Source organism: Saccostrea cucullata, unplaced genomic scaffold (genome assembly GCF_032062105.1).
Source record: "Saccostrea cucullata isolate Sc308-1 unplaced genomic scaffold, CSIRO_AGI_Scuc_v1 ctg2009, whole genome shotgun sequence".
Lineage (NCBI taxonomy): Eukaryota > Metazoa > Mollusca > Bivalvia > Ostreida > Ostreidae > Saccostrea > Saccostrea cuccullata.
This window is the reverse complement of record NW_026940604.1, coordinates 1-25,576: the sequence shown is the minus strand read 5'-3', so window position 1 is coordinate 25,576 and position 25,576 is coordinate 1. Positions and strand designations below refer to the sequence as shown.

Here is a 25,576-nt window from a genome sequence, read left to right as displayed (position 1 = left end):
ACTGACGTATTTATTAATTTGATAATATTCTCCATGTTACTATAATTCTAAAGCAAAGGTATCTTTCATCTTTTTGAAAACTGAGAGTTTTCGAAACAAGTTTCTTTTTTCCAGAGGTCTACCAGTTTAGAAATAACTTAAGGCTCAAATGTGGTAATGAAAGTGAGAAAGTTATCTGGAAGAAGAACGACGAAGAAATCAATGTAGAGGGTCATGTTAACAAATACACAACAGAGAAACATGGAAATTTATTCATTTTTGATGTTAAAATGGAAGACAAAGGAAGGTACCAATGCTTCGCACCTGAAGGTCATGCAGATACATATGCTGTCAATATAGGTATGTGTTCTATGCTAGTGTTTTACTTTTGTATGAAGACAAAATAACTGGAACTTTTTTTTATTTAATGATCTTAACGCTCTTGGCATTAAATATTATTTGTTATTTATTCTGGCTGTTGAAGAATTTCAGGGAAAAAAACCGTCAGTGATAAGAGCGTCTACTAAAATGTCGCGATGTAAATAGTTGTTTGTTACACCGCGAGTACAAATCCTACTGTTGGACGTGAATATTCTGTGGCTTTTCACCCCAAGCGAAGGTTAAAGTCTCAGTCGCAACCATAATGCTACCCCCTAGGCCCTATACATGCTATAGAGTAGGATAAAACACCTAGTATTCTGTAAATCAATACACATCTTAAAGAAAATTCACCAATTGTTTCTGACCATATACCTTCCCTTTAAGACATACACTTTTCTAAGGCTTACTGCTTTTTGCTAAATTTCCTTTTCCAGTATCCACGTCTCTTAGTTTTGCATTTACAACTCTGTATATGATGAGTGTGAGAATAACACCTACTTGATGCACTGTTTAGCACTCTGTTAAACTACAAATATGTCCTACAATGAGATTCATCATTTTTCTACATTAAATTTTACGTCAAACAGGGAATATCTCATTTCTAACTTAGAACTGCAAAATGATGACTTGAAATGAAACTGCTGGAATTCTTGTTTCATCAACTTGTTTGTCAATAATCTACTTCGTTTTAAAAATTGTTCATACGTAAAGCATGTTCTTCATAAAATTCCACTAACCAATAAAATTTTAATAAAACTTAAATTAGAAGAGAATTCTATAGCTAAAATATTTCTCATAAAAATATTTCATATTTTAGATAATAATTTATTCTTTTTGACATTTTGTAAAGTTTACATTATACACCTATTTACTGGCTATGAGGACAATAGCAAGTTTATCGTCCCCAAGACAGCAAACTATTTCCCGAGGCGCAATCCCTCGGCTGCGCCTCGGGAAATAGTTTGCTGTCGAGGGGGACGATAAAGTTGCTATTGTCCGAATAGTCAGTAAATAGGTGTTTTATTATACCGATGCTGACTTTACTTTTGTTACGTCATAATATATACGTCACAATCCATATAAAATCAGAAGTCTTCCGAAATGAAAAGCGAGGGAAATCGAATGCTGCCGTTGAAAAATTTGAGGGCTATTCACCATGGGCAAATAGCACAAAAACTATTTCACGACAGAGACTGTTTAGAAAAAAAATAGCTTGATTATTCGACTTATTTTTATATAGAAAAAATAAACAGAGGTATAATAATTATGAATTGTTTGATATGTTTATGATTTTACTGCAATATGGTACAAGAAAAATAATTTACTGCAGAAATCCAAACGCTGAAACTAAATGGCCCATTCAGATGAAGATTTGTCTCGGAATGCAGAGAAATATGTGTGCATCATTTGGAATGGCGATAAAGATAGATATGTAAATAGTATTGTTGAAATTACTGAAATATCACGGCCATCTATGTATCCTGGGGACGCTTCTGGACTTCAAGGTAAAGTGATTTCTGTTCAAGTTCTCTTTATAATCAATGAAGCGAGTTTTTTGAAATACAAATGCCCCATTTTGTCTCTCACGTTTAATAACCCTTTTATTCGTGAGAAGACTATCTCTTATTTTCATTCAACAAATAAATAGTCAGTAAAACTAATTGTATTTCCTATGAAATCTCCCAATTGTATATACACAATACACTATTTTTATTCAACAGACCTACCTACAGACTTCTATAATGAATGTTAACTAAATTAAATTCTGATTAATATGTTCATAACTTTTACTCAATAGTTGCTTACATTTGAATGCTAAAAATGCAAAATTTCACTACTTAATTGATGTTGCAATATCATATGATTGAATTTTTATTTCTATATTTTGATACATTACAGGATTGTTCCCGGAGTCTAACAAACAGGCAGAATTGAAATTCCTTTTTCATTGTTGTGTTTTATTAAGTAAAAATTTTACCTTAAAATGGGGAGAAATTAATGAAAATCATTTAGATAGAATTAACCAATTGTTACAATCTACCCTTCGCTTAAATATCAACGATTATCGAGAATCAGCAGTGAAGCAAGAAACTCTTATTTCATGGGAAGGAAGCATTACATTTGCTTCTGAGGAGGCAAAAATTCAGACGTTTTGGACACTGTTGCAAAGGTGTCACGTTCCGAAACGCTTGATAGATTATGTTTTTGATAACAAACTTGCCAACCTTATTATTAGATTTCTTCGACTTGATGGACACAAATGTTCAGATAGTGAAACCTGCATAGTTTTATCGTCTTTACATGTTGAAAAATACTTAGAATTCCTCATTAGTAAACACTTCACCGGAAAAGATGAATCAGATATGGAAGAAAATTCTGTCCTCAAAAAGATAATAATTGATGGTAAGTAAGTTTCTTTCAAGGTTTTTAAGGAAAATATGTGATACCACCATTTATTTTATACGTTAACTTTTCTATGCGCTTAAATGTACAAAACTTAAATGATCAACGTTCAATTTTTTACCTAAAAATATTATAAAGATATTTATATATATTTGACCTTCTTTAAAAATCACCTTCTTGTTATCAGAAAAACAATGTTGATCTAAAAATCCTTATGAAAGAAATTGTCATGAAGTGTTATGCAACCTGTCTAATGTACAACGATATGAACAATAAGGGTACATGTAAAAGGACGTTTCATTTTGAAAAGTAATCTTACGTGTATATATGGTAAAAATTGCAAAACTTTAATTTCCATGTCTAAGATGGCGTCGAACAGGTATTTACTTATACAATAGTGTACCTATGCTGTTCCTCTCAATTTTTTTTTATTATTTTCTCTTAATAGTAAATATTGCACGTAAAGTTTGAAAAAATCATTGACAATAAATTGAAAATAATAGACAAAAAAAAAAATAAAAAAAATAAAAAAATTAAAAATCGCTTAGAAGAATTCTTTGAGCTGTCAAACTGTTATGTTTTCTTCTTCTAGACGGAGGATTTACAGGCATTTGGGATCGAAATATAATATAGATTAGAGTATAAACATTTTGTCTATTTTTAGGATTAATGTCTACACTTATTTTGTTTTGTAGATTGATAGTTATGCAACAATGTTTATTTTATGCAGCTGTGTATAGGGGTAAACAAGAGGGTGTTCTTCTACGAATTACACTGCCCCGAATGTGTTCAAATGTCCTTAGTTTCATTTTTTTTCTTTTCAGATGAATATGTGCAAGAGAAAGACGGTACAATTAAAGATTTTGTAATAACCTATGCTTTTAGATATAAGGAACACACAAAATCATTTGTATCAAAATACTTTCGATCCCAAGGCTACAAAGCAGAGTCGGGAGAAAGTTGTATCTGCTTATCGGAGAAGGAAACAGAAAAATTGATTAAGATTTTGAATATTGACATAATAGTTCATCCTACTATCTCAGATGAACATATTCATTTAGAAGTGTCTAAACAATGTAAGTTATTTCTATTACATGAGACTAAATATAAAATTGAAAATATTTTAAAAAATCTTTTTAAAAACTTTTTGGGGATCGTGGCCATGTTTGGAACTCCCATAGTTCCTTTTGCTTATGCAGAGCTTCTGGAAATCCATTGTGACGTCACGTTAAAGTTGGGGAGGGGGGATATTAACGTCTTGTTGGCATTCACATTCATTAATTTCTCATAAATATAATTTTTAAACATAAACTGATGTGTAACTTGTCTTGTCCAAATAATCGATTTAAGTGCAGAATTAAAGACATTTTGATCTTGCTGTACTTTCTTAATGACGCCACGGTTTAGTTTACCACTCAGTTTTACTGTATTTCGGACGTAAATGTAGCTACATGTATTATTGTATCTTTTTTATGCAAAGTTTCCTAAAAAAGCAAGATGTGACCTGAATTGAGTCATATTCTTTAATGTATTTAATGTATTATTTTTTTATATTCATTAGTTGAAAATGATTGATTGATTGACTGTATAATGTTGAACATCTCTCTCAAGATGTTTTCATTCACATTGATGCGCCACCACTTGGCGTTGGAGAGCTGCAAATTGTGTCCTTTACTCGGCACTCTGGGCTATGAGCAGGAAGGAATCTTCTTTCTGCCAGATCTCGGTGTACTGATTGAGATGACGTCATAGACTTGTTTGATACGCAGTTTCTTCTAAGTTTTTGAGAGTAGAATAAGCGATTATTGAGGCTTGTAAATGTAAAATTAAAAATTAAATAAGCGTGTTTGGACTTAAATTGAGACATTTTTTAAAATGTATTAATCAATATTTTCAGGTCTTATTAAATTGAAAGCAATTAGGTCTCATATAAAGCCGTAGTAATGCACATTTATATAAAAGTGTTCTAAAATTGTATGCAACGATATCATATTTTTCGCATTGTCGAAATCAAAAGCTTTTAATCTCTTTGATGATCGTGTAGCTAATTAAAAAAGTACAGTGCATAAGCCAATCAATGTATGCATTTTACAAAACAATTGCATTTGAATTTAGTCAAAAATGATTTCATTTCTTTATTAGGCAAGATACCATTAGAAGTTCTGAAGTGGAGTCATCAAGAGCGTATTCGATTTCTTAATAAAATCAAGTTGGAGAGCACAGAAGTTTTTCATGCCCGAGGCATGCTTATAGGATGTGCTGGTGCTGGAAAAACAACCTTACTAGGAGAACTTATGAGAAAAAATTTGGGCAAGAGAAGACAAAAAACAAAGACCACTATTGGCCTAGAGGTGCACAATGATCTATTTGTAGTAGAAAATAACACTTTGCTTGGTAAGTTCAGCTAAAGTAATATAAAAATATCGAAACATCGCGTACTACGCTGGCCAAAAGCTCTACAGAGTATATGTTACTTGTTATAAAAATCCGACTCTAAATACTTTTTTTTCTGATTTTGATTCATGTATTTTGTGGTTAATTGTTCAATCTCTATACATACTTTTAATGAAAATACTGAAGTGATTACTATTTAAACGGTGATATACTATAGCATAGCAATTACATTTAGATCCAAAAAATAATTTGTTTCCGATGAAATATCAATAATATCCTTCCTTAAGTATTAGATGAAAAGTAACTTGATATAAATTTCTTATGAAGTACTGAATCCTATCTCTATACTACACAGCTGTAGTATACTAGTATGTATAATTATTTTAGAAATAGTATATAATTTTTAGAGGTTTTTTTTATTATTTGGGAATGACATGAAGTCGGTACGTGATCAGATATACATGTACCATAATGCTCTTAGGGCGATATAGAATTTGATCACGTAACCGACTTCATGTCATAGCCCAATGAAACTCAAAAAAAATGATATTTTATTTCTTATATAGATGTCAAACGATCTTGTTTAAGTTACCAAGAAATCTAGGCATTATTTAGACTTTAGTTTGGAAATGGAAGTCGCCAGAATCGGAACATTCCCAATGACACGTACGAGAAAATCTGATTATTTGACCAACTGCATGTTTTGGAAAATTGAATTTGATTTACTTAGCATTGTTATATAAAGAAAGACTACAGCAATTGTAAATATAAAATATTATACATGTAATAATAGGTCTTTTGTCCATTATATTTCACGTGATCTCATAAAAAAAGAATCACAATGAGATATGAAATTTTATAAGAAGTACGATACATTGCTATGAACAGTCAATAAGTAATTACAGTTTAACAAATTTAGAATAAGATTTGAAAAAAAGGAAGAAAATAAATAAATGTTGTATTGTAGAAAAAAAATATGTAAATAAATATTGTTTGTGAAATAAAAAAAAAATCCCGATATTTGATGAAATATTAGCTGTGCAATAATCAGATCTTTGCAGTAAATACATTAGAAATCAATGGAGCATTGGCTATTAAAGTGCAATATTTCATTTTGTATTTTCAATTATTATATGCAGCTCTCTTACATCAAAAAGAGCTAAATGTATTATTTTTATTTTCAAATGTTATTTCATAATCTACGTACATGCATAATTGAAATATAATTTAAGAGATTTAAAGATTCTAAACCCCTCTTTAAGAAAACGATTCAGAGTCAATTTAAGTTTCAAAATTTTAAGTACAGTTTTCATAGCAAAAGGCATTATACTATATTTAATTTCAGTTAGAATCACTATCTTAAATTAATTGTTTTCTTTCATCACTAAATAATGCTCTAAAATTTAAACTTTCCATTTTCCTAAAATGATTTTTTTTAATATGAAAGACATACATTTACGTTGCTATACCAGTTTAGAAATGTTATGCAATATATAACAACAACCATGGTTTAAAAACTTGCACAAGGGGTCAGATTTGTTTTTTTTGTCTTTAATTTGTGATGATCCTCTGATACATTTGCTTTAATTCCGGCTTTATTCCCCGGTATAAAGTTTAGAATAGAAACAAAAATGACGGTGTTTTAACAATGTATTAGACATGATTTCCCCCCGCAATGCTATTTAATTGTTTTTGTATGGACAGAAGGTTTCAGCGCTACACAGAAATGCATTTATAATTTCGTAATCAGATTTCTATATCATTATGAAATTTGTTTGATCGTATTTGTAGTACTGAGGGAAATTCAATTAAACTTGTATAACCTGAAAAATTAAATTGTAAAAATACCTGTCAGTCTAATAACAGGTCCTCACCAGAAACTAGTACCTTAGGACATAAATTAAAAATCACTTTTTTACGTCATCTAATTTATGAAAGCGCCGATTAGATTGGCTCATGTTATCATCAATATAGAAACTGTATACATTTCTGAATATTTCTTGATTTTGACAAATTAAGTTTGTCAAAGTTAAAAGCAATATTTTTTACGAAGGATACTCATTAGAAAGCACAATATGCACAGTGGTTTAATTTTGATTAGTATTTTTGAATAGTATTTGCATAATTTAGATTTGAATACTAAGTTAGTTTATCATAAACAATCAACAGTATTATGTTTCAGAATACGACAAAGGCAAAGATGATGCTTCAAACTCGTCGAGAAATCTGATAAGCATCACAGACTTTGCTGGACAAGTGGCCTATTATGCCTGTCACCAGGTGTATTTGTCAAGAAGGGCCTTTTATATCCTTGTTGTTGACATGACAAAAGATTTAGAGTCAACGGTTCCTACTACGAATAGAAGTGATATGAGAGGATCACTATTTGAAAACTGGACGTACAAGGTGATTTCTTTTAATTGCTAACATCACTTTTGATGGCTGCTCGAATAGATTTCTTAATGACTTGAGTTTTTTTCCTGATTATTCATTAAATTAAGTTTTTTAATTAAAGTGATTTCTCATCTTATTTGATCTAGATGGATAACAAAAAAAAAACGAATATATATAATGTAATTGCAATTTTATTGTTACTTTATTTCATAGAACTTTTTCCGGTTCTGGTTGCAATCAATACATACATACTGTGACGAAAGAGAAGATTTTATTCTGCCTGAAAAAAGAAACAAGGATCTGAGTCCAGTTATACTCGTGGCAACCCATGCAGATAAAATACAGGTTTTCTCAAACAACGATTTTGTCGTCTCTTCGTTTAACTCTTGCTTCTTAGTTCATCCCCTGCATACGGAGTTTATATATCTCAGTTGATTCGATACGGAAGAGCATTCCCCTAACAAAAAAATACTATAGTTTACTTTAGTTAACTATAGTTTACTATAGTTAACTATGTTAAATCAAAGTGTCAAAGTTTTCGCCAAAGTTGTTCAAAGTGTCAAAGTTTTCGCCAAAGTTTTTCAAAGTGTCAAAGTTTTCGCCAAAGTTTTTCAAAGTGTCAAAGTTTTCGCCAAAGTTTTTCAAAGTGTCAAAGTTTTCGCCCAAGTTTTTCAAAGTGTCTAAGTTTTCTCCAAAGTTTTTCAAAGTGTCAAAGTTTTCGCCAAAGTTTTTCAAAGTGTCAAAGATTTTGTCAAAGTTTTTCAAAGTGTCAAAGTTTTTGATAAAGTTTTTCAAAGTGTCAAAGTTTTCGCCAAAGTTTTTAAAGTGTCAAAGTTTTTCATAAACTTTTTCAAAGTGTCAAAGTATTTGATAAAGCTTTTCGAAGTGTTAAAGTATCCAAGTTTTTGATAAAGTTTTTTTTAAGTATCAAAGTTGTGAATAAACTTTTTCAAAGTGTCTAAGTTTTCAATAAAGTTTTTCAAAGTTTCCAAGTTTTCGATAAAGTTTTTAATTTTAAAGTGTTAAAATTTTGGATAAACTTTTTCAAAGTGTCAAAGTCTCGATAAAGTTTTTCGAAGTGTTAAAGTATCCAAGTTTTCGATAAAGTTTTTTGAAGTATCAAAGTTTTCGATAAAGTTTTTCAAAGTGTCAAAGTTTTCAAAGCGTCAAAGTCTTTGATAAAGTTTTTTGAGTGTTAAAGTATCCATGTTTTCCATAAAGTTTTTCAAAGTATCAAAGTTTTCGATAAAGTTTTTCAAAGTATCAAAGTTTTCGATATAGTTTTTCAAAGTATCAAAGTTTTAGATAAAGTTTTTCAAAGTGTCAAAGTTTTCTATAAAGTTTTTTGAAGTTCCAAAGTTTTCGATAAAGTTTTTTGAAGTATTAAAGTTTTCAATAAAGTTTTTCAAAGTGTCAAAGTTTTCGATAAAGTTTTTCAAAGTGTCAAAGTTTTCGATAAGAGTTTTTCAAAGTGTCAAAGTTTTTCGCCAAAGTTTTTCAAAGTGTCAAAGTTTTCGCCAAAGTTTCAAAGTGTCAAAGTTTTTCAAAGTGTCAAAGTTTTCGCCAAAGTTTTTCAAAGTGTCAAAGTTTTCGCCAAAGTTTTTCAAAGTCTCAAAGTTTTCGCCAAAGTTTTTCAAAGTGTCAAAGTTTTCGCCAAAGATTTTCAAAGTGTCAAAGTTTTCGCCAAAGTTTTTCAAAGTGTCAAAGTTTTCGCCAAAGTTTTTCAAAGTGTCAAAGTTTTTGTCAAAGTTTTCAAAGTGTCAAAGTTATAACTATAGTTAACTATAGTTAACTATAGTTAACTATAGTATTTTTTGTTAAGGTCTCTACGTATAAAAAATTCTAAACCGAGGTAAATTATTGAAAAACAAGTTGCTGAAACAACAATATCAACAGTCTCGTTTAAAGTCATAATTCGTAAGTTCTATGGTCGATACAATGACCTTGTCAGCAAATACAATGTATCATTAAGTCATATGATGACTCACATTTTTCATACTAATTGTTTGTCCATTATTTATACACTGAATTGACGATGGATTGTTTCTCAATTTTGAAAGCGAGCACACGACGGGTGTGACTTGTCAGCAGGGGGAGCTCACTTCTCCATAGCACCTTATCACACTTCTGATGTTTTGGAGGTCCTTGTTTGCTCTGTGCTATTGTATAGTTTTACGAACATTTGACCATGTTTTTTTTTCATATGTAGAAAAAATGGAGTTTTGCTTAGCTGCAGACCAACACCCTAACATATGCACATTGATTATTATATATCCGTTCCGAAAATAAAACCAAACAGATGTTTTTTCATAACTTTATAATTATTTAATAATTATTCATTGTTGTACTTTGAAAAAAGGGATATATCTAGTGCATCAATGTTGATGCTCGAATTACATGTAACCAAGAAAAAATCTTTAAAAAATAGGTCAGAGTTGCATTGTTGTAATATATACTTTCTCATATATCATTTTTTATATTTATTAGAAAAAGGGAGATTTCTTTTTTTTAAAATAGTTTTTGTTTCTTTTTTTAGGAAAGCCATTGCATATGCCCAGGTTCTCATTCAAACGAGGTATTGATGCGTTTTGAATTATATAATAACACTACTAATGAATTTTTTTGCATAGTTTTTTAAGCAACACGAAAAGCAGCTTTGATTTTTTTAGCCTGGGAATTCAAGATTGACTGTGAGATTTCATAAAATCATTCATGCTAAAGTTTTTATTCTTCAGGAATAAATAAGCAAGTATAGGTTACATCAGAGATGCCGAGTAATATTGAATATATCGTTTTAATGGGGCATGGAAATCGAGGGCGTGGTGCGCCTGAGATTTCCACGCCCCATAAAAATGATATAACCAATAGGCAATCTTGTCGCATGTCTGATGACTTAAATTTTAATGAGAGTATCAAAATTCAATGAAAAAATGATCTGATTTCTGCTTCCCGCAGTGATCTATGAAGAGTCGTGGAAATTATTATCGTATATATGTGATACGGGATATAACGCCACAGAAAGATCAATGAAAATCACAGGAAATGAAAACCAAATGAGAAGAAAAAAAATAATATTAACCCTTGTAAAACCTACCAAAACATATATTTTTTTCTTTATTGATACCATAAACAGTATTATTATGGCGCCCCAAACGAAGTCGGGGGCGACCAATTGCGATTGTACGCAAGCCATGTTTTTGTTCTATGGGTTTCTCGAAGATGGCTGGGACAATCTTTTTGAAACTTTCCTCAAAGGACGATCACAGGTTGTAGTTGTGTTGTGTGGTCATTCAGTTTCAAAATGACTACCATTGCCATGGACACTGCTAAAAGCGTAGAATTTTGTCCGAGTGTTGTCTCTGGACCCTTGGACATTCGCCATGAAACTTTATTAATTTAATGATTAGTATCTGTTATTGTGTGTGTTGCATTTAAGAATTGAAAATTGTCAATAGTTGCCATGGAAACAGGTGAGAGTGAAAATTCTTTAACTTTGATTTTTAAATCAAAGCACCGAAAGGACTGATACGAGTTGATGGTTGTCCATGCTTAGCTAATGGGTATTGTTTAAGTGATGAAAAATGAAAGTCTTGTCCACTTCGGGGCGACATACGCTATTGCTTGCAATAACTGAATTTATAGTTTATATTTCTAACTCATCGACAGTATCCCCTTTCCTCTTGGAATACTGGAAGATTATTACAGAATTTGCACTTGTAAAATGTAGCAATGCCTACTTATCATACTTTAACAAAGAGTATATTGGATTACATTTTTGCACAAATTAATGCAGTGGGAAATTGGGTCATGATTTGCAAAAGAAAATTCATTTTTTTAAACGCAAAATCATTTTTCATTTTTTTTTTCATTCGTTGATTTTATCTCACTTTAATTATTAATGATGGCAATAAATGTTCATCGTGATGGTTATAATATGTTAACTAAAATAATGTGTATCATTTTACTATTTATTTTCTTGCTGAAAAATTGTAAGTTTGACTTAAATTATGAAACAAAGTGATCCTTCCAGTTCTTTACAGTTTTATTTTGCTATAGTACATAAAAAAAACATTTACACCCGTTTCTGTACTAATTTACTGTCACTACATTCATTTTAGGAAGCAAAGGACGGGTTGTTTTATGACTCTTTGATAAAATGTATTCCTGGAGACCAGAGTCTGGTGGGACATCTATCATTCGATCATTATTTTGAAGTTGGATTTCCACCTAGAATGCCATGGACAAAAAACAAAGACATAGAAAAAATAAGAAAAGCGATTGTCGATACCGCGGAAGCATTATCACACTGGGGTGAAAGAATACCTAAAGTATGGAGTGACTGTGAAAAGTTTTTAAAAGAAAACCAACAGAAACAAATCATTTCAAGAAATGACATGACGATGTTTTTCAGAAATAATTATCCTGAGACTGAAAAGGATATCAATGTGGGTGATATTCTAAAATTCTACCACGAAGTAGGATTAATCTTGCATTTTCCAAATGAAAGCTTAAAAGATGTTATAATCGTTGATGTGCAGTGGTTTGTCGATGCTTTTAAGCATATCATAACCGACCCGAAGCATTTTGATAAACATTACAGAAATAACAATGAGTTCAACTTATTTAACAAGTTTGGAATTTTGTCTGACATACTATTGCAGGAAATATGGACACATAATAAAACAACAAAGTCGTGTATTCAACACAAGAGCAAAATAATACCCTATATGAACAAATTAGGTCTTATTGCAGAGGTCGATTATGAAACTGCAAATCAAACTGACGCAGAGAAATCGGAAATAGTGGATGAAGTGAAGTACTACATTCCGAGTATGAATAAAAAGGACTTCGATCTATCCTCTATTGGTAAAATAATGTCCTGCCAAAAGACGTCTATTCTACATTTTAAATTCACAGACTTTATCCCGCATTTCTTTTTTTACCGCCTGATTGTGGCTTGTATCGGTAAATGGAAAGTATTAGATAAAGGCAAGATGCTTTATAAAGATATAGCTTTTTACATGACAGATAGACAAGGGTATCATAACATAGCAATTGCAATAAACGAATCTTGTATCCAAGTGCAAATGTTTAGAAGAGATAATAGAGAACTGGAAATAGAACACACGTTAAGCTGCAGAGAAATGATTGAAGAAATGATTGGGAAAATTACATCAACATTTCATAAATCGGTGAAATATGTTACTGGATTCTCATGTAAAGATATCAATTTAACTGAAGAAAGTGAGAAAAAGTTCATAGAAGAAAGAGACATAATCAACAAGGTTCATGAATTCGCATGTCCAAATCATGTCGATAAAAACCATATTGTCAATAGAGCAAAGCTCCTAGAATACTGGGTAATAAAACATGTTTTACATGACTCAGACAGAGTAAAATAGAAAGTTTAAATACAAGATATTTACATTTCATTTACTTAATATCAGCTTTGAAAAGCTTTTTTCAAAAACATTTGTATTAAGTTATGATTACTTATATTTATAATTACTTTTCTATGTTTGTTGGTGAATATATTCATTTAGATCTAAGATATGCCTTTTTATTTGATTTGATGCTCACTAAAACTATTAAATTTATTGCAGGTAAAAGACGACGAAGAAAAATAAAACTCAGACGTATTCATAAATGTACAGTATACCAAAATACCAAAAACAATACAGCTTATTTACCATAAGGAAAATAAATAAGATGTTCACATGCATAAAAGAATGAAGATAATGGTGCTGTACGAGTGGGTTATCTAAATTAATTTTGCATTTGTTCAATGCTTAATGTTTACGTTGCTATAATTTTTTATTAATGCATTTACACTGTAACTATGTTTCATCCTTTAATAAATAATGCATATAGATTCTGTTTATGGATAATCGAAAAGTTTATTTCATCCGCGATAAGAAGACTGTATTTGTTCAGATTCTTAACAATGTCATGTAAAATCTTAAAAGAACCCCTTTAAGCGCATCTAATAAAATGCTAACAAGTATTTAATGTCGTTTAATGTGGATATGTTAATCATTTGAAGGCTGCAAATGTAAACAAAAATATGTTTTATTTGATTGCATGCAGAATTTTTGATTGTTGGTGGGAAAGTTTGAATTCAAAGGAAGCTATAGAAAAAAATCTTTTCTCAAATAGTCCTTTAAGGTAAAAATATTTTTAAAAAGACACAAGCACATAGGAGTAATGCAAATATTTTTTTTTATCTGTTTTGTTTTTCCAATGTCCTTAAAATCAAATCCAAAATTTAATTTATTTGAAATTATGATTTATTGCATTAATATCTTGAAATAAAAATATACTTATTAAATGCCTTTACTTTATTTAGAATAATAGTAAAAGGTATGAGCACAGCATAAATATATTTAACAAATCCAAGTAGCAAAAATAACCAGCTCATGATAGATACACTGTACGTCTTTTAACTGTATGTATTGAGAATGTAGATCCCAGTGGGTGATTAGCGGAAAAACTATTAAAGATGCCATTTAATGATATGTAGAACTGAGCTGTTATAAATACACGTCATAAAGTGCAGTTGCTCTATAATGCTGTGTGAACTTAGTATGTATAAGAAAATAGCTTGAACCTTCTCTCTGTAAAAAATACCCAAGAAATACCTCTACCTAGCCTTAACTTACTTGCGTAGTTACTTGAAGAGTTTATTTATCGTTTCTTGATTTTGAAATATTGTTTTCATTTTAATATTGTTGGGAAAATCATACGTCTGCTGAAAATATATTTTTTTTCTTAAAAACATTCAGGTGTTTAAGAAAACATGAAGAGAAATAATAGGCTTTAAAAACGATCCTGTTTTAAGTGTCGTTAAATTGCAATTAATTGACCACAGCTTCTTTCCCCCTGTGTCTTGACTTGCCTACCCTTGTGTCTTTCGACTGAAAGGTAAAATTTTTACGTGTTTCTAATTAAGAAAAATAAATTCAAGACCCTTACTTGTTGTGTATACTAGGCAACCAGTGGAAACATCACACGTGTTGTTGTCACAGTCACATGTTCCTTGACATTCGTCACCATAAAAAGGATAAGGACATGGAAGACTACAGTTGACTCCACTGTATCCCGGTAAACATTCTTAAAAAAGAAAAAAAAATTGCATTGACCAAATCAAAGCACAGGCGTCCGAAGTGTAGACCGATAGCACCCTCTTTTTATTAAAAAATTGTAAAAGCTTTAATACCTCAGAAATATAAAATTCCCCCGTCAATCATATCTATGTATCGTTCTATGCAAACAGATTGTTTGTTTTATCAACTTCAGAGAATGGCCTTACACGAAAGCATATAAAATACACAAGATCAGAAACAACATTGGTATACACAATTTTTTCCACTGACTGCTCTGAAGAATGTTTTGGTGTTCTCATATCTGTTCGCTTTATCTGATTTGTTAACTGTAAAATATTTCAAATCTTAAACCAATGAGATAAAGCGAAATTTCATTATTTTTTTTTTTTTGTTACTACTAGAACATACGAGGGGTTATCAAAAAGTCCGTGGATTAGCGCTCTAATATTAAAACCGGTTTAAGCACATCAATGAATTTTAAAATATATAGTTAGCATCAACTTTTCTCTCTAAAGAATAAATCATAAATAATAAATTTCATTTTTTAAATAATTTAGTAATGTTTTTGTAAGCAATGGTATGTCCAGGCGGCGCAAAGGTGACGTTTTAGCGACCCATGTGTAACTGAGAAAAAACTATTGATATGAACAATTGACGTACAAAATTCCGTTAATTCAGATATTTGTTGGGACACAATTGTTCCATAAAATATGAAAATTTTACTTCATTCTGAAAATTTTGATGATATCTATCGTAAATTTTGCATGTAGTGTCCAACCGAATATATATAAGGCCTTGAAAATGACGTCAAAAGGGGGGATTTCTTTTTCCAACATGTTATAACTTTATAAAGATTTGCCCGTGAAAAAAAGGTATATACCAAAGAACTGTTTAAACTGGCTACAGAGAAAAAAATATGCATCCAGAGTACTTGTCTTTTAATGTCAAAATAGATTCAGAGAGAAAAGGGATGCACAGCTAATGTCGATTTGTATTCAAAGTGTGAAAAATCAATCACGTCAAAAAATGACATTGGTCATGCGTTGTAGCAAAACTTGGAGTTTGCTCCCAAAAGCAAAATATGCTGGCATAATCAAGCGAGAATCTCTCCCAATGCATAAATCTATTCGGAATATTATATACATTGAATTGAAAGCCGCTGTTCATGACATGGTAAAGTACTATAAGCAAGGGGGTTTAAGTCCTTACTCAGCTCCAGGGAATCTCAAAAAAGTGTATGAGATAGCAGATGCGGACCTTGAAAAACAATGACGTTGTCGGACGTCATGAAACTAACGGTGACAGCGCCGGGTAATCATATAATGTCGTTTTTATTTTATCATAATTTGGCAAATAATGAACGTATTAGGGTAACATTTTCAGCATTTCTTTATATTTTGTTGTTTTATGTTCCAAATAAAGTTTGAAAGCACAGACTACTTAGTAAAAATTTAATAGCCTCAGTCCACAAATGTTTTGATAACCCCTCGTACAAACCTCTTTAATTGTTTTTAATTTAAGAAGGTAGGATATCGATCTACATTTTAGGTGTCTGTGATCATAGAAGGAGGGATGAATATTGTCTTATCTTATTTTAAAAAAGAATGTCAAACTGTTCTGAAAGCCTTTAAGTATTTCATATTCATTCAACCAAATGAAATTTTTATAGCCGAATCCAGGAGTATGGATTTATTTCCCTTACTTTCGCAGTGCTGGGTTTCTACATTCCACATGTAACCTGCACAACAATTCTTGAAGTCTCTACAAAAATATATTTTTGAGTGGAGTATTCTATTATAATTCAAAAAGCATCACATTCGATCGTCATAATAATCATAGTTATGAAGGAATCAGGTACATTAATTGTATTATACATGTATATCAAATTATGAAACAGGGATATCTACGTGTTACAATATGAAAATTCCCTGGAACATGAGCAAAGAAAATTAAACGTGCTTAATATAAACATGCACAAGAAGGTTACTAACTGATGATGTTTCATGTCTACAGCGATGTTCCTAAATATTTTTTGTGTAATTATTATTGAACGGGAAGTAGATTAATTTCCTTCTTTCAGTCATATTGAAATTGATCGTCCACGGTCACATTGTATGGACTTTGACACATTTCTCAAAGTTAAAAATCATAATATGAAATTTCTACATATAATTCTTTCAAACTTTGAATTAAAGTTGATTATATTGATTTAATGGGTATTTATAGTAATAATTTATTTTTTCATTTTATATGAAAAGAAATGCTTTAGTAGTACGTTTAGTGATCGTTAGTACAAAACATATTGATACGCTATTCTAATTAAACTGTTGAACCCCGACTGCTCACAGCATGAAATCTAAAGTCTCATTGAGAAAATTTTTCACTCCATCGTGCTGATGGAAGGGCAAGGGTGTACAGACGCCGTAGAGAGAGAGTTTTGCGTATAGAAGCTGATAGATTTGGTGGGGGTGTAATGATGAATATCTTACACTTGCAGGACATATTATGTACAAGTACAAGGCATACTGACTGCCCAGCAATATACAAGTGTAGTGACTCAAATATGCAACCTTTTGTTCTCCCTGTAATGCAAAACACAATTGTCCAGCAAGTCGCACACACACACACACACACACACACACACACACACACACACACACACACACACACACACACACGCACGAAATGAAACCCACATTCTTTAATGCAAAAATATCAAATAAAAATACACACCTTGTGTGCCTCAAATTTTCATCATACAGTGTATTTCAAGTTGATTATTTGCAAAGGAAGACAACAACGTATACCTTCATTGGTATCCATCTTTGGGTTATTTTTCTTGCATTTAATCGACAGAAAAATGGTTTAAATCACCTGAGTTCACAAATATGTAGGTCATCTTTTGTCGACAAAGAATTTCGTTGTAAAATTATCTACTCATGTGTAAAATGTAAATACCCAGATTGTATGTTTTCAGGTTAGACAACTCGGGAATAGACAAGAACAACGTAAACCAAAAAAAAAATGTTTCAGCTAATTTAAGCAAGCACATCTAATAAAATCAGCGCTAAAGAGTATTTAATGTCGTTTAATAAGGAGGATGCAAATATGAAAAAAAGAAAATTATCGCATTGGCTATTGTTGATTGTTGATGTTAAAGCTTAAATTCAAATGGAGCTATAGAAAAATAAAACTTCCTCTCAAATAGCCTTTCAAGGTAAAATATTTTAATAAGACACAAGTACACAGGTTTGAGCAAATTGTCGAAGATGCAATTTTCTTTATCTATTTTATTTAAGTATCCTTAAAACCAAATCCAAAATTTAATTTATTTGAAATGCCTTTATTGCATTAACATTTTATTATAACTACTTGTATATACTGATTTAATGTCTTTACATTATTCAGCATTATAGTAAAAGGTATGAGTACAGCATGACTATATTTAACAAATCCAAGCAACAATTATAACAAGCTCATGATAGATACATGTATGTCCTTTTACTGTACGTATTGAGAATGTAGTTCCAAGTGTGTGTTTAGCGGGAAAGCTTTTTAAGATGTCATTTAGTGAGATGTAATAATTAGATATGTAAATTTGATCATACTGAAAAAAGCAAATGTGTCATAAGTTATTAAATTCAAAAAAAAATTATTATTTTATAATCTTTCAGTTTATTAATGTACAATAATACATAATGACATCTTCCTAAAATATACATTATGAGGAAGGATTCTATCCCGGATAAAAGGTTTAAATTTTTTTTTCAGTCATACCTGTTAAATTATATGTTAAGATTATTTTTTTCTTTTCAGCATTCATATTTTTTTGTAATATTTGTTTTCTCCATTGCTACAAACAAATTAATAAAACTGCTTATTTCAATTTAATTATCATTTATCGCATATACGAAAATTTACTGTATCATCTAAATAAAAACATGTGATTAAATCTATGGCTAAGTTATTTCTACAAATGATAGAATTTAAACCGCTAAAAGCGGTTTATAAAGCGTAAACTGCCCGAAGCTATGTTATATCGGATAACATAAGTTGAAATAAGCTTCATTCCTTAAATATTAAAAATTATATTAAGGTCAGACGACACGTTCCTAAAATTTATGTTTTGTATCTCTAGGTATTATATCAAAAGCTTTTCATATTTGTAATTCTCTTCTGATTTCTACATTATTTTCAAAATGTTTTTAAATAAAAGTACACCAAAAATTTCAATATATGCCATTCAAAAGATTACTCAATAGGATTATAAAATATATGACCCTGTGGTATCTTGTCTAAATCCCTAATTTTTTGTGAGGAAACTTGTTTTGGCGCCTATAGTTCAATGACAAATTCTTAGGAAAAGTTATATATTTTTGAGGAACGTGTCGTCTGGCCTTAATGACTATCTATGGTACTGTAAACTTATTTTCGTTTTAGATTAAATTAAATACTGTAACTGTAGTTGAAATTATACAGTCGTCTTTTCGCCTGTCCGAATAAATATTCAACAAGAACAGCAGTATATTAAATTTTGAATTATTGCATGTTTTGTTTCAGAAGTGGAATGTTTAGTGGGGGCTAATTTTAGCTTATATCATCAATTTTGAGAAGTCCGCTGACATTTTCATTAACGTAAATGTACACCCTTGACAGTATCAGTACTAAACGACACGAATTAAAGTTGTATAATATTCAGAGCTGATAAGCAGACATTTTATTTTTCATATGTACTCGCTTATAAGTCGGCGGGAGTTGATTTTAGTGTAAAACTCCGAATTATAGGCAAGTCATAGAAAATAAATATTGCTTGTATATTTTTTTGGACAGCCAACGTTGCATTCTCTAAACATTCCTGACGATTTTGGTTGATCAAAGAATTGACATACTGTATTATAAGTTTATACGTAAAGAACAGTCAAGTGATTTAATCAATTTTCAATAGTTTTATTTTCTTTTATATGAAGGGCGCATTATTTACTTTTTTAATGATTTTAGATTTACGGCCGACGTCATTTACGAAAGAGAAAATTGAAAAAAAAGTCAGAACAAAAGAGTATTTATTTGAAAATTAGCAAACTTAGATGTTACATAATTATGTTGATCCGTCATAATATATTTTCTAAATGCTATGAACAATCAATTTGACTTAATGTTTATGAATTTAATAAAGAATTCTGAAAAGGAAATTCTATTCTATAAAGCAAAATATCCGGAAGGATGATAATCGATGCAAACAGGAGTATTTTCTCTTTCCATTCTTTCACTTGAAAAGCTACTACATTGCATAAACGTAAAAAATGTATAAATCGTTACGAAAATTGCTATTTTACAGTCATTCCGAAAATATTTTAGGAAAGATCAATACAAGCCCTAATTTCCTTTTTCCATACCTCCTAAAAAATCCAAGATGGCGGCAAAATGTCCAAAATGGCCGCCAATAGTCAAAATGTCGGAATGGCCGAGACAGTCTTATTGAGAAAATACTTTCAAAATCATGTAAGTTAGGGATAAGTAATGGCTACTTATAAATTCTTTACAATTTATCACTAATCAAAGATTTATAAACATAGGGATCATAATTAAGTGTAGTCACTAAAAGTCAGATGTCTTTCTGGACATCGCAAAGAAAAAAGCTATCAATGTTATGAAAATGGCAAAGATAGGGGGGGGGGGGGAGAATTTACAACAGTTAATTCACAACCTTATTTTAAATTTACATAGATCTTTAAATAACATGATATCAAATTTTTAGTATCAATCAATATTTAGTATATATTCAAACTGTATTATCAATGCTACCTGGAAAAGTTGAGTGTTAAGTTTATTTCAGACATCTGCTACTACCTGCATAGTCATGAAATGGAATGATCCTACCCAAAGTCTAACTGTATAAACTCACTGAAAAAAATACCACAAAGTATCATGTTCACAAATAAAATTTTAAATATTTTCAGTCATAAGTAGAATAATTAATTAAAAGATTTCTTTTATGATATATGAATTTCGGGTTACTATATAGTTTTTTTTTTAACTTCAGAATAAATCCTGACTACATGATCAAACATGTACATTTATCAGTTTATATGTAGTATAGGTAAGAAAAAACATAGTTTTCATAGATTTTTTCCCAAAAAGTCTAATAGTTTTTAATCTCAATTTTTTTCTTGTGGTTTTAGGATAAAAAGGAAATGGAGATAACTAACAGTATTTAATTTTAAAGTCCATAAAACAATACAAAATAAAAACCAGAGCAAACAAGAGCCTCTTTAGCATCAGAAGTTGGATAAGGGGCCATGGAGGAGAGAGCACGCCCGCCGTGTCATAATCCGGAAATAACAGAAAAATCCGTCGTCAATTCAATGTATAAATAATGGACAAACAATTGGTATGAAAAATGTCAGTTAGCATTTGACGCAATAATAAATTGAATATGCTGACAAGGTCATAATATCGACCATAGAATGAACTTACAAAATGATTACTTTAAACGACACGGTTGATATTCTTGTTTCATCAACTTGCTTGTCAATAAAATATCTCGTTTTAGAAACTGTTCATGCCTAGAGCTTACTCTTGCGTATCGAATCAACTGAGATATATACACTCCGTATGCAGATGATGAAGGTATATAGCTGCATAAGTAAGGGAAGTTGACGATGGAAAAGTTAAAGTCGTCACGTTTATCATATAGCTTGGTTGTTAGGTTATCATTAACCTCTTTTTCAAGAAAAATATCCAAGTATGGAACAGATGTGCCAGACTCTTTCGTGTCTTTAATCTCAAGTTATCCTGGATATATTATATTGACGTAGGAATGGAAATTACCATTGTGAATTGACAATACGTCATCGATAAATCTTGAAGTAGAGTGGGAGGTCACAGCAAATTTTTTCTTCTTTTCAGGGATAAGAATTTGCATAAATTCTGCTTTATCTGAATACAAAAAGAAGTCTGCTAATAACGGAGCGCAATTCGTACCCATTGGAATTCTAATAGATTGTTGGAAGATCTGGCCTCCAAAAACCACATCGATATTGTCAATCAGAAACTCAAGCATCTTCTTGATGTCAACTTCAGAGTACTTGTGTGTGCAATCGGAATCTGTTTTAACAAAATAATTTTGCAAATGACCAATGACCAGGTAAGTAAATTCACGAGTTCCATTTATACATGTATTGAAGAAGCAGCTGTCAATGATATCAAAAAACCTGAAAACAAAATTATGCATGAATTTAAAATAACTTAGAAACTTTTAAAAGTCGTGTCGCAATAACGATTTTTTGAATTGAATCCGGGTGAATTTTTTTTAAATGATCACAGAACTAAATTATTTTGATAGAAAATTTTCTCAGCTTTTTGATAGTGTATGTTGCATAAAAACATTCCCATTTCTTACCTAAGAAAAACTGACCTCTTTCCTGTGAATCGAAAATAATATTAAACTTCTGCACATTGCATTAAGATGCAACGATAGCAATATGTTAATCTTCGAAATGTAAGCTTTCCTGTGATAAGTCGATGTTGTTAATTCCTATAAAATCGCCCCCTGGAAAGCCAATCAAAATGATTGCATCAACGTCGCGGAGACAAAATTACAAATAGTGCCATGCATCAAAAGAGAAACCCCGCATCCAACCTTCACAACTTCAACCCGGTTAATTTAATACAAACTTTGCCGAATGACATATCACACACATCATACAAACGTTAAAACAATGTAGAAAAATTCATTATATCTAATTTTTGATATTTGTCACAGATTGTTGAGCGGATTTATCTTTTTACAAATTTTAAATATAACTCAAACTATTTTTTCTTTCTTACAATTTACATATTTAATAATTCTTAATAAAAAATGTTCAAAGTCATTGTGATTGCTGCTGTTGTCCTGGTGACCAGTTGCGCCTCTTTCTTTCTACCTCACATGATGGAGGACGGATAATAGGTTCCAAGGGTGGTGGCCTATAAACTACACTCCAAGGGCACACTGGGCAACCTTACTGTCGTACGCCAACTTTGAGGTATGGCAGCAACCTCTTCAAGCATATACAAACGTTTTATTGTAAGTTTTACTTACAAGCTCGAGTGGCTTTACACATATACGTCACACTCATTATATGATCATAATGAACACGTCTTAGATAAGACTCAATTACATACACTCATGGGAAGTTAAAATTATACGTACAACTCCTACACAGATACAATATTACGGATTGCTACTTTACGGACAATATTTTATGACAGCAATTGTACACCGTACTTTTAGATAGTCAAATACGTGTTACGGAAACGTCTCTTTATAGGTGAATTTCTCTGGAGGTGGTGGGGGGTTCACAATGTACAATCAATTAATGAAATTTAATATTACTATTGTGTATTACGTGTGAAACGTCTTCTTGTTCAATTGAATTACGTAGGGTATTTACGCGTTAATAAATACAAATTTACACAGGAACTACTTGAGAATTCAATGGAAATAAAGCAATTCTCATTTGAGTATTAAAGAGCCCCGGTATTCTATTGTCACATCTGTTGCAATTTGGACATAAATGGTCTCTGAAATGCTGCTATTGAAAACATGAAATGTTCAAAGATAAGATCCCTATATAATCCGTCATTTTCAATGTTCTTTCCGTTTCATTTATTAATATTTGGACAGAATAAACAGGAAAAACAACTTTTTAGACGCTATCGAAGTCCAACTGGCCCTTCATTGATTACATTGTAACATATAATGTGTATTTCTGCAATTATGATGTCGTTCACTTAAAGTACTTAATTCATTAGGAGCATTTAAAATGAAACATTAATGCAGTTTTATATGAATTTTTCTCAATAAATATTATTTTAAATCTATTTTTATGTGATACTTTTTATCTTAAATTTACGAAAGTATAAACTGTACAATTTCTTTATCTACTTTATCAATCGCAAAGATGTGGAGCTATTGTAAAAATAAATTTTCGGACAAGTTAACGTTTGGTGAAACATTAAAATAAAATGATTTTACGTGTAAAAATAATAATAGTAATGCAGCATTGCTTATAAAAATGATGAACATGAAGATGTATGATTTAATACAAAATAAGAGGGATTATCAAAATGATCGTGGACTGATACTATAAAACTAGTGTGAGGTCAATGCATTAAAAGTTTTTAAAGAACATAAAAAAAAAAAAAAAAAAAAAAAAGTTAAAAAACTAAGCTTGATGGTTCTTTATTTGCCAAATTATCATAAACTCAAAATGACATTGTATGATAACCTTGCGCCTTCGTCGTTTAGTTTCATGACGTCCGACTAAGTCATTGTTTTGAAATGTCCGAATCTTCTACCACAGACACTTATTGTAGTTAGATTCCCTAGAGCTGAGTATAGACTCAAACCCCTCTTGTTTATATGACTTAACAATGTCATAAACAGCGGCTACAAATGCATACAATATTTCAAAGTATTTATACATTCGTAAGAGATCGAGGATTTGTTGTGCCAGCTTACATTGCATTTCGGAGTCAATAACTTAAACACGTAAGCAACTTCATTTTAAACCTGATTAATTTTTTAAATCTTAAACACAAATCGACCTTAACTGTCCATCGCTTTCCTCTCTGGATCTATTTTTTCATTAAAAAACAAGTACTGTGGATACATATTATTTCACCGTAGTCAGTTTAAACATTTCCTAGGTCTACATCAGTTTTTTTTTTTCAGGGGCAAAACTCCATAGAAAGTTGGAAAGAAAAACCACTTCCGCTTTTTGACGTTATTTCAAGGCCTCATTTGTGTGGTCACTCCATGTAAAATTAACGATGAAATTTCAAAGAAATTCCAAAATGATTTTTATATTTTATGGAACAAAAGTGTTTCAACATATACCTGGGATTTTTGGATGTCAAAAGAGTTTTTTTGTCTCAGTTACACTTAGGTTGGAAAAACGTCGTGTTCGAAGTTACACTGCCTCGACATACCATTGCTTGCAAAAACATTTCTAATTTATTTAAAATATAAAATGTATGAATTGTGGTTTATTCTATAGAGAAGCAAGATGATGCTAACTTGATATATTAGAATTTATTGGTGTCACTAAAGCGATTTTATTTTTATAGCGCTAGTCTATGAACATTTTGATACCCCCTCCAATTGCAAAATATCAGTATTAACGATGAAAAAAATAAATCCATAAAGACTTTCAAAGTGCCTTTTTCAATTGAATAATCAATCTCAAAACTACATTAATATATATTCAGTTCATGAATTGAATTTGTCTCTCTATTCCGTGTTCAGTGTCAGTGAAGTAGAATCAATATTTACACAATCGTCATAAACAGGATTATTAGGAGCACTGTTTTCTGGAACTGCATCCGAGGGATCTTGGTTGAGTTCAATACTGTACATCTTATTTGAACGTTCGTACGTTATGTGGACATTTGATATCCCTGTAAAAACATTTGGAACATCTATTCTTTCGTAAGAGTTTTCAGACTGTAGTCTTCTCTGCACGTCTTGATACTCATTTGTATTTTCTTTCTCCCGAGTTTTGGTGTAATGTAATTTTGTTAAGATAAAGGATAGGAAACCAGTTAAGATTAACAAACTCACCAGAGATAAAACAATTAGGATAACACCATACGAAGGGAAGGTGAAACCGCATTTATTTTTATCCAGAACTTGTACGAATCCAGTTGAAAAATCTGTCGAGCTACTGTATATATATTCAGACGATGTCATCATATCTGTAGATAGTAAATAAATCTTAAGAGACATTATCGATGCTGTTGTTAATATAAAATGATTTGCTAAAATAAAACATAAAGTAAATGCAAAACAATTCAAAAACTGTATCAGTATCTCAAAAAATATTTTTAACTTTCGCAAAAAAAGGCCTTTAAATGTTAATTTCATTTTGCATCATTATTAC

The 25,576-nt window shown here is 30.8% G+C and overlaps 1 protein-coding gene across 1 annotated transcript; it reads left to right on the top strand.

The window, feature by feature from the left end:
* The first annotated feature begins 1,797 nt into the window (after window positions 1-1,797).
* Window positions 1,798-13,874, top strand: LOC134255691 (uncharacterized). The gene is made up of 9 exons (XM_062738209.1): window positions 1,798-1,865; window positions 2,260-2,763; window positions 3,588-3,839; window positions 4,906-5,157; window positions 7,340-7,563; window positions 7,765-7,896; window positions 10,088-10,126; window positions 11,670-12,911; window positions 13,155-13,874. The coding sequence occupies exons 1-9, from the start codon at window positions 1,835-1,837 to the stop codon at window positions 13,176-13,178; spliced, it is 2,700 nt and encodes an 899-aa protein (XP_062594193.1). The 5' UTR covers window positions 1,798-1,834; the 3' UTR covers window positions 13,179-13,874.
* The last annotated feature ends 11,702 nt before the right edge of the window (window positions 13,875-25,576 follow it).

Excerpts from the sequence above, each read along its gene's own strand:
- LOC134255691 (XM_062738209.1), top strand. The coding sequence starts at position 1,835 with ATGTATCCTGGGGACGCTTCTGGACTTCAAG. Across the intron at positions 7,897-10,087 it reads CCCATGCAGATAAAATACAG|GAAAGCCATTGCATATGCCC; the intron begins GTTTTCTCAAAC and ends TTCTTTTTTTAG. Across the intron at positions 12,912-13,154 it reads CAAAGCTCCTAGAATACTGG|GTAAAAGACGACGAAGAAAA; the intron begins GTAATAAAACAT and ends AATTTATTGCAG.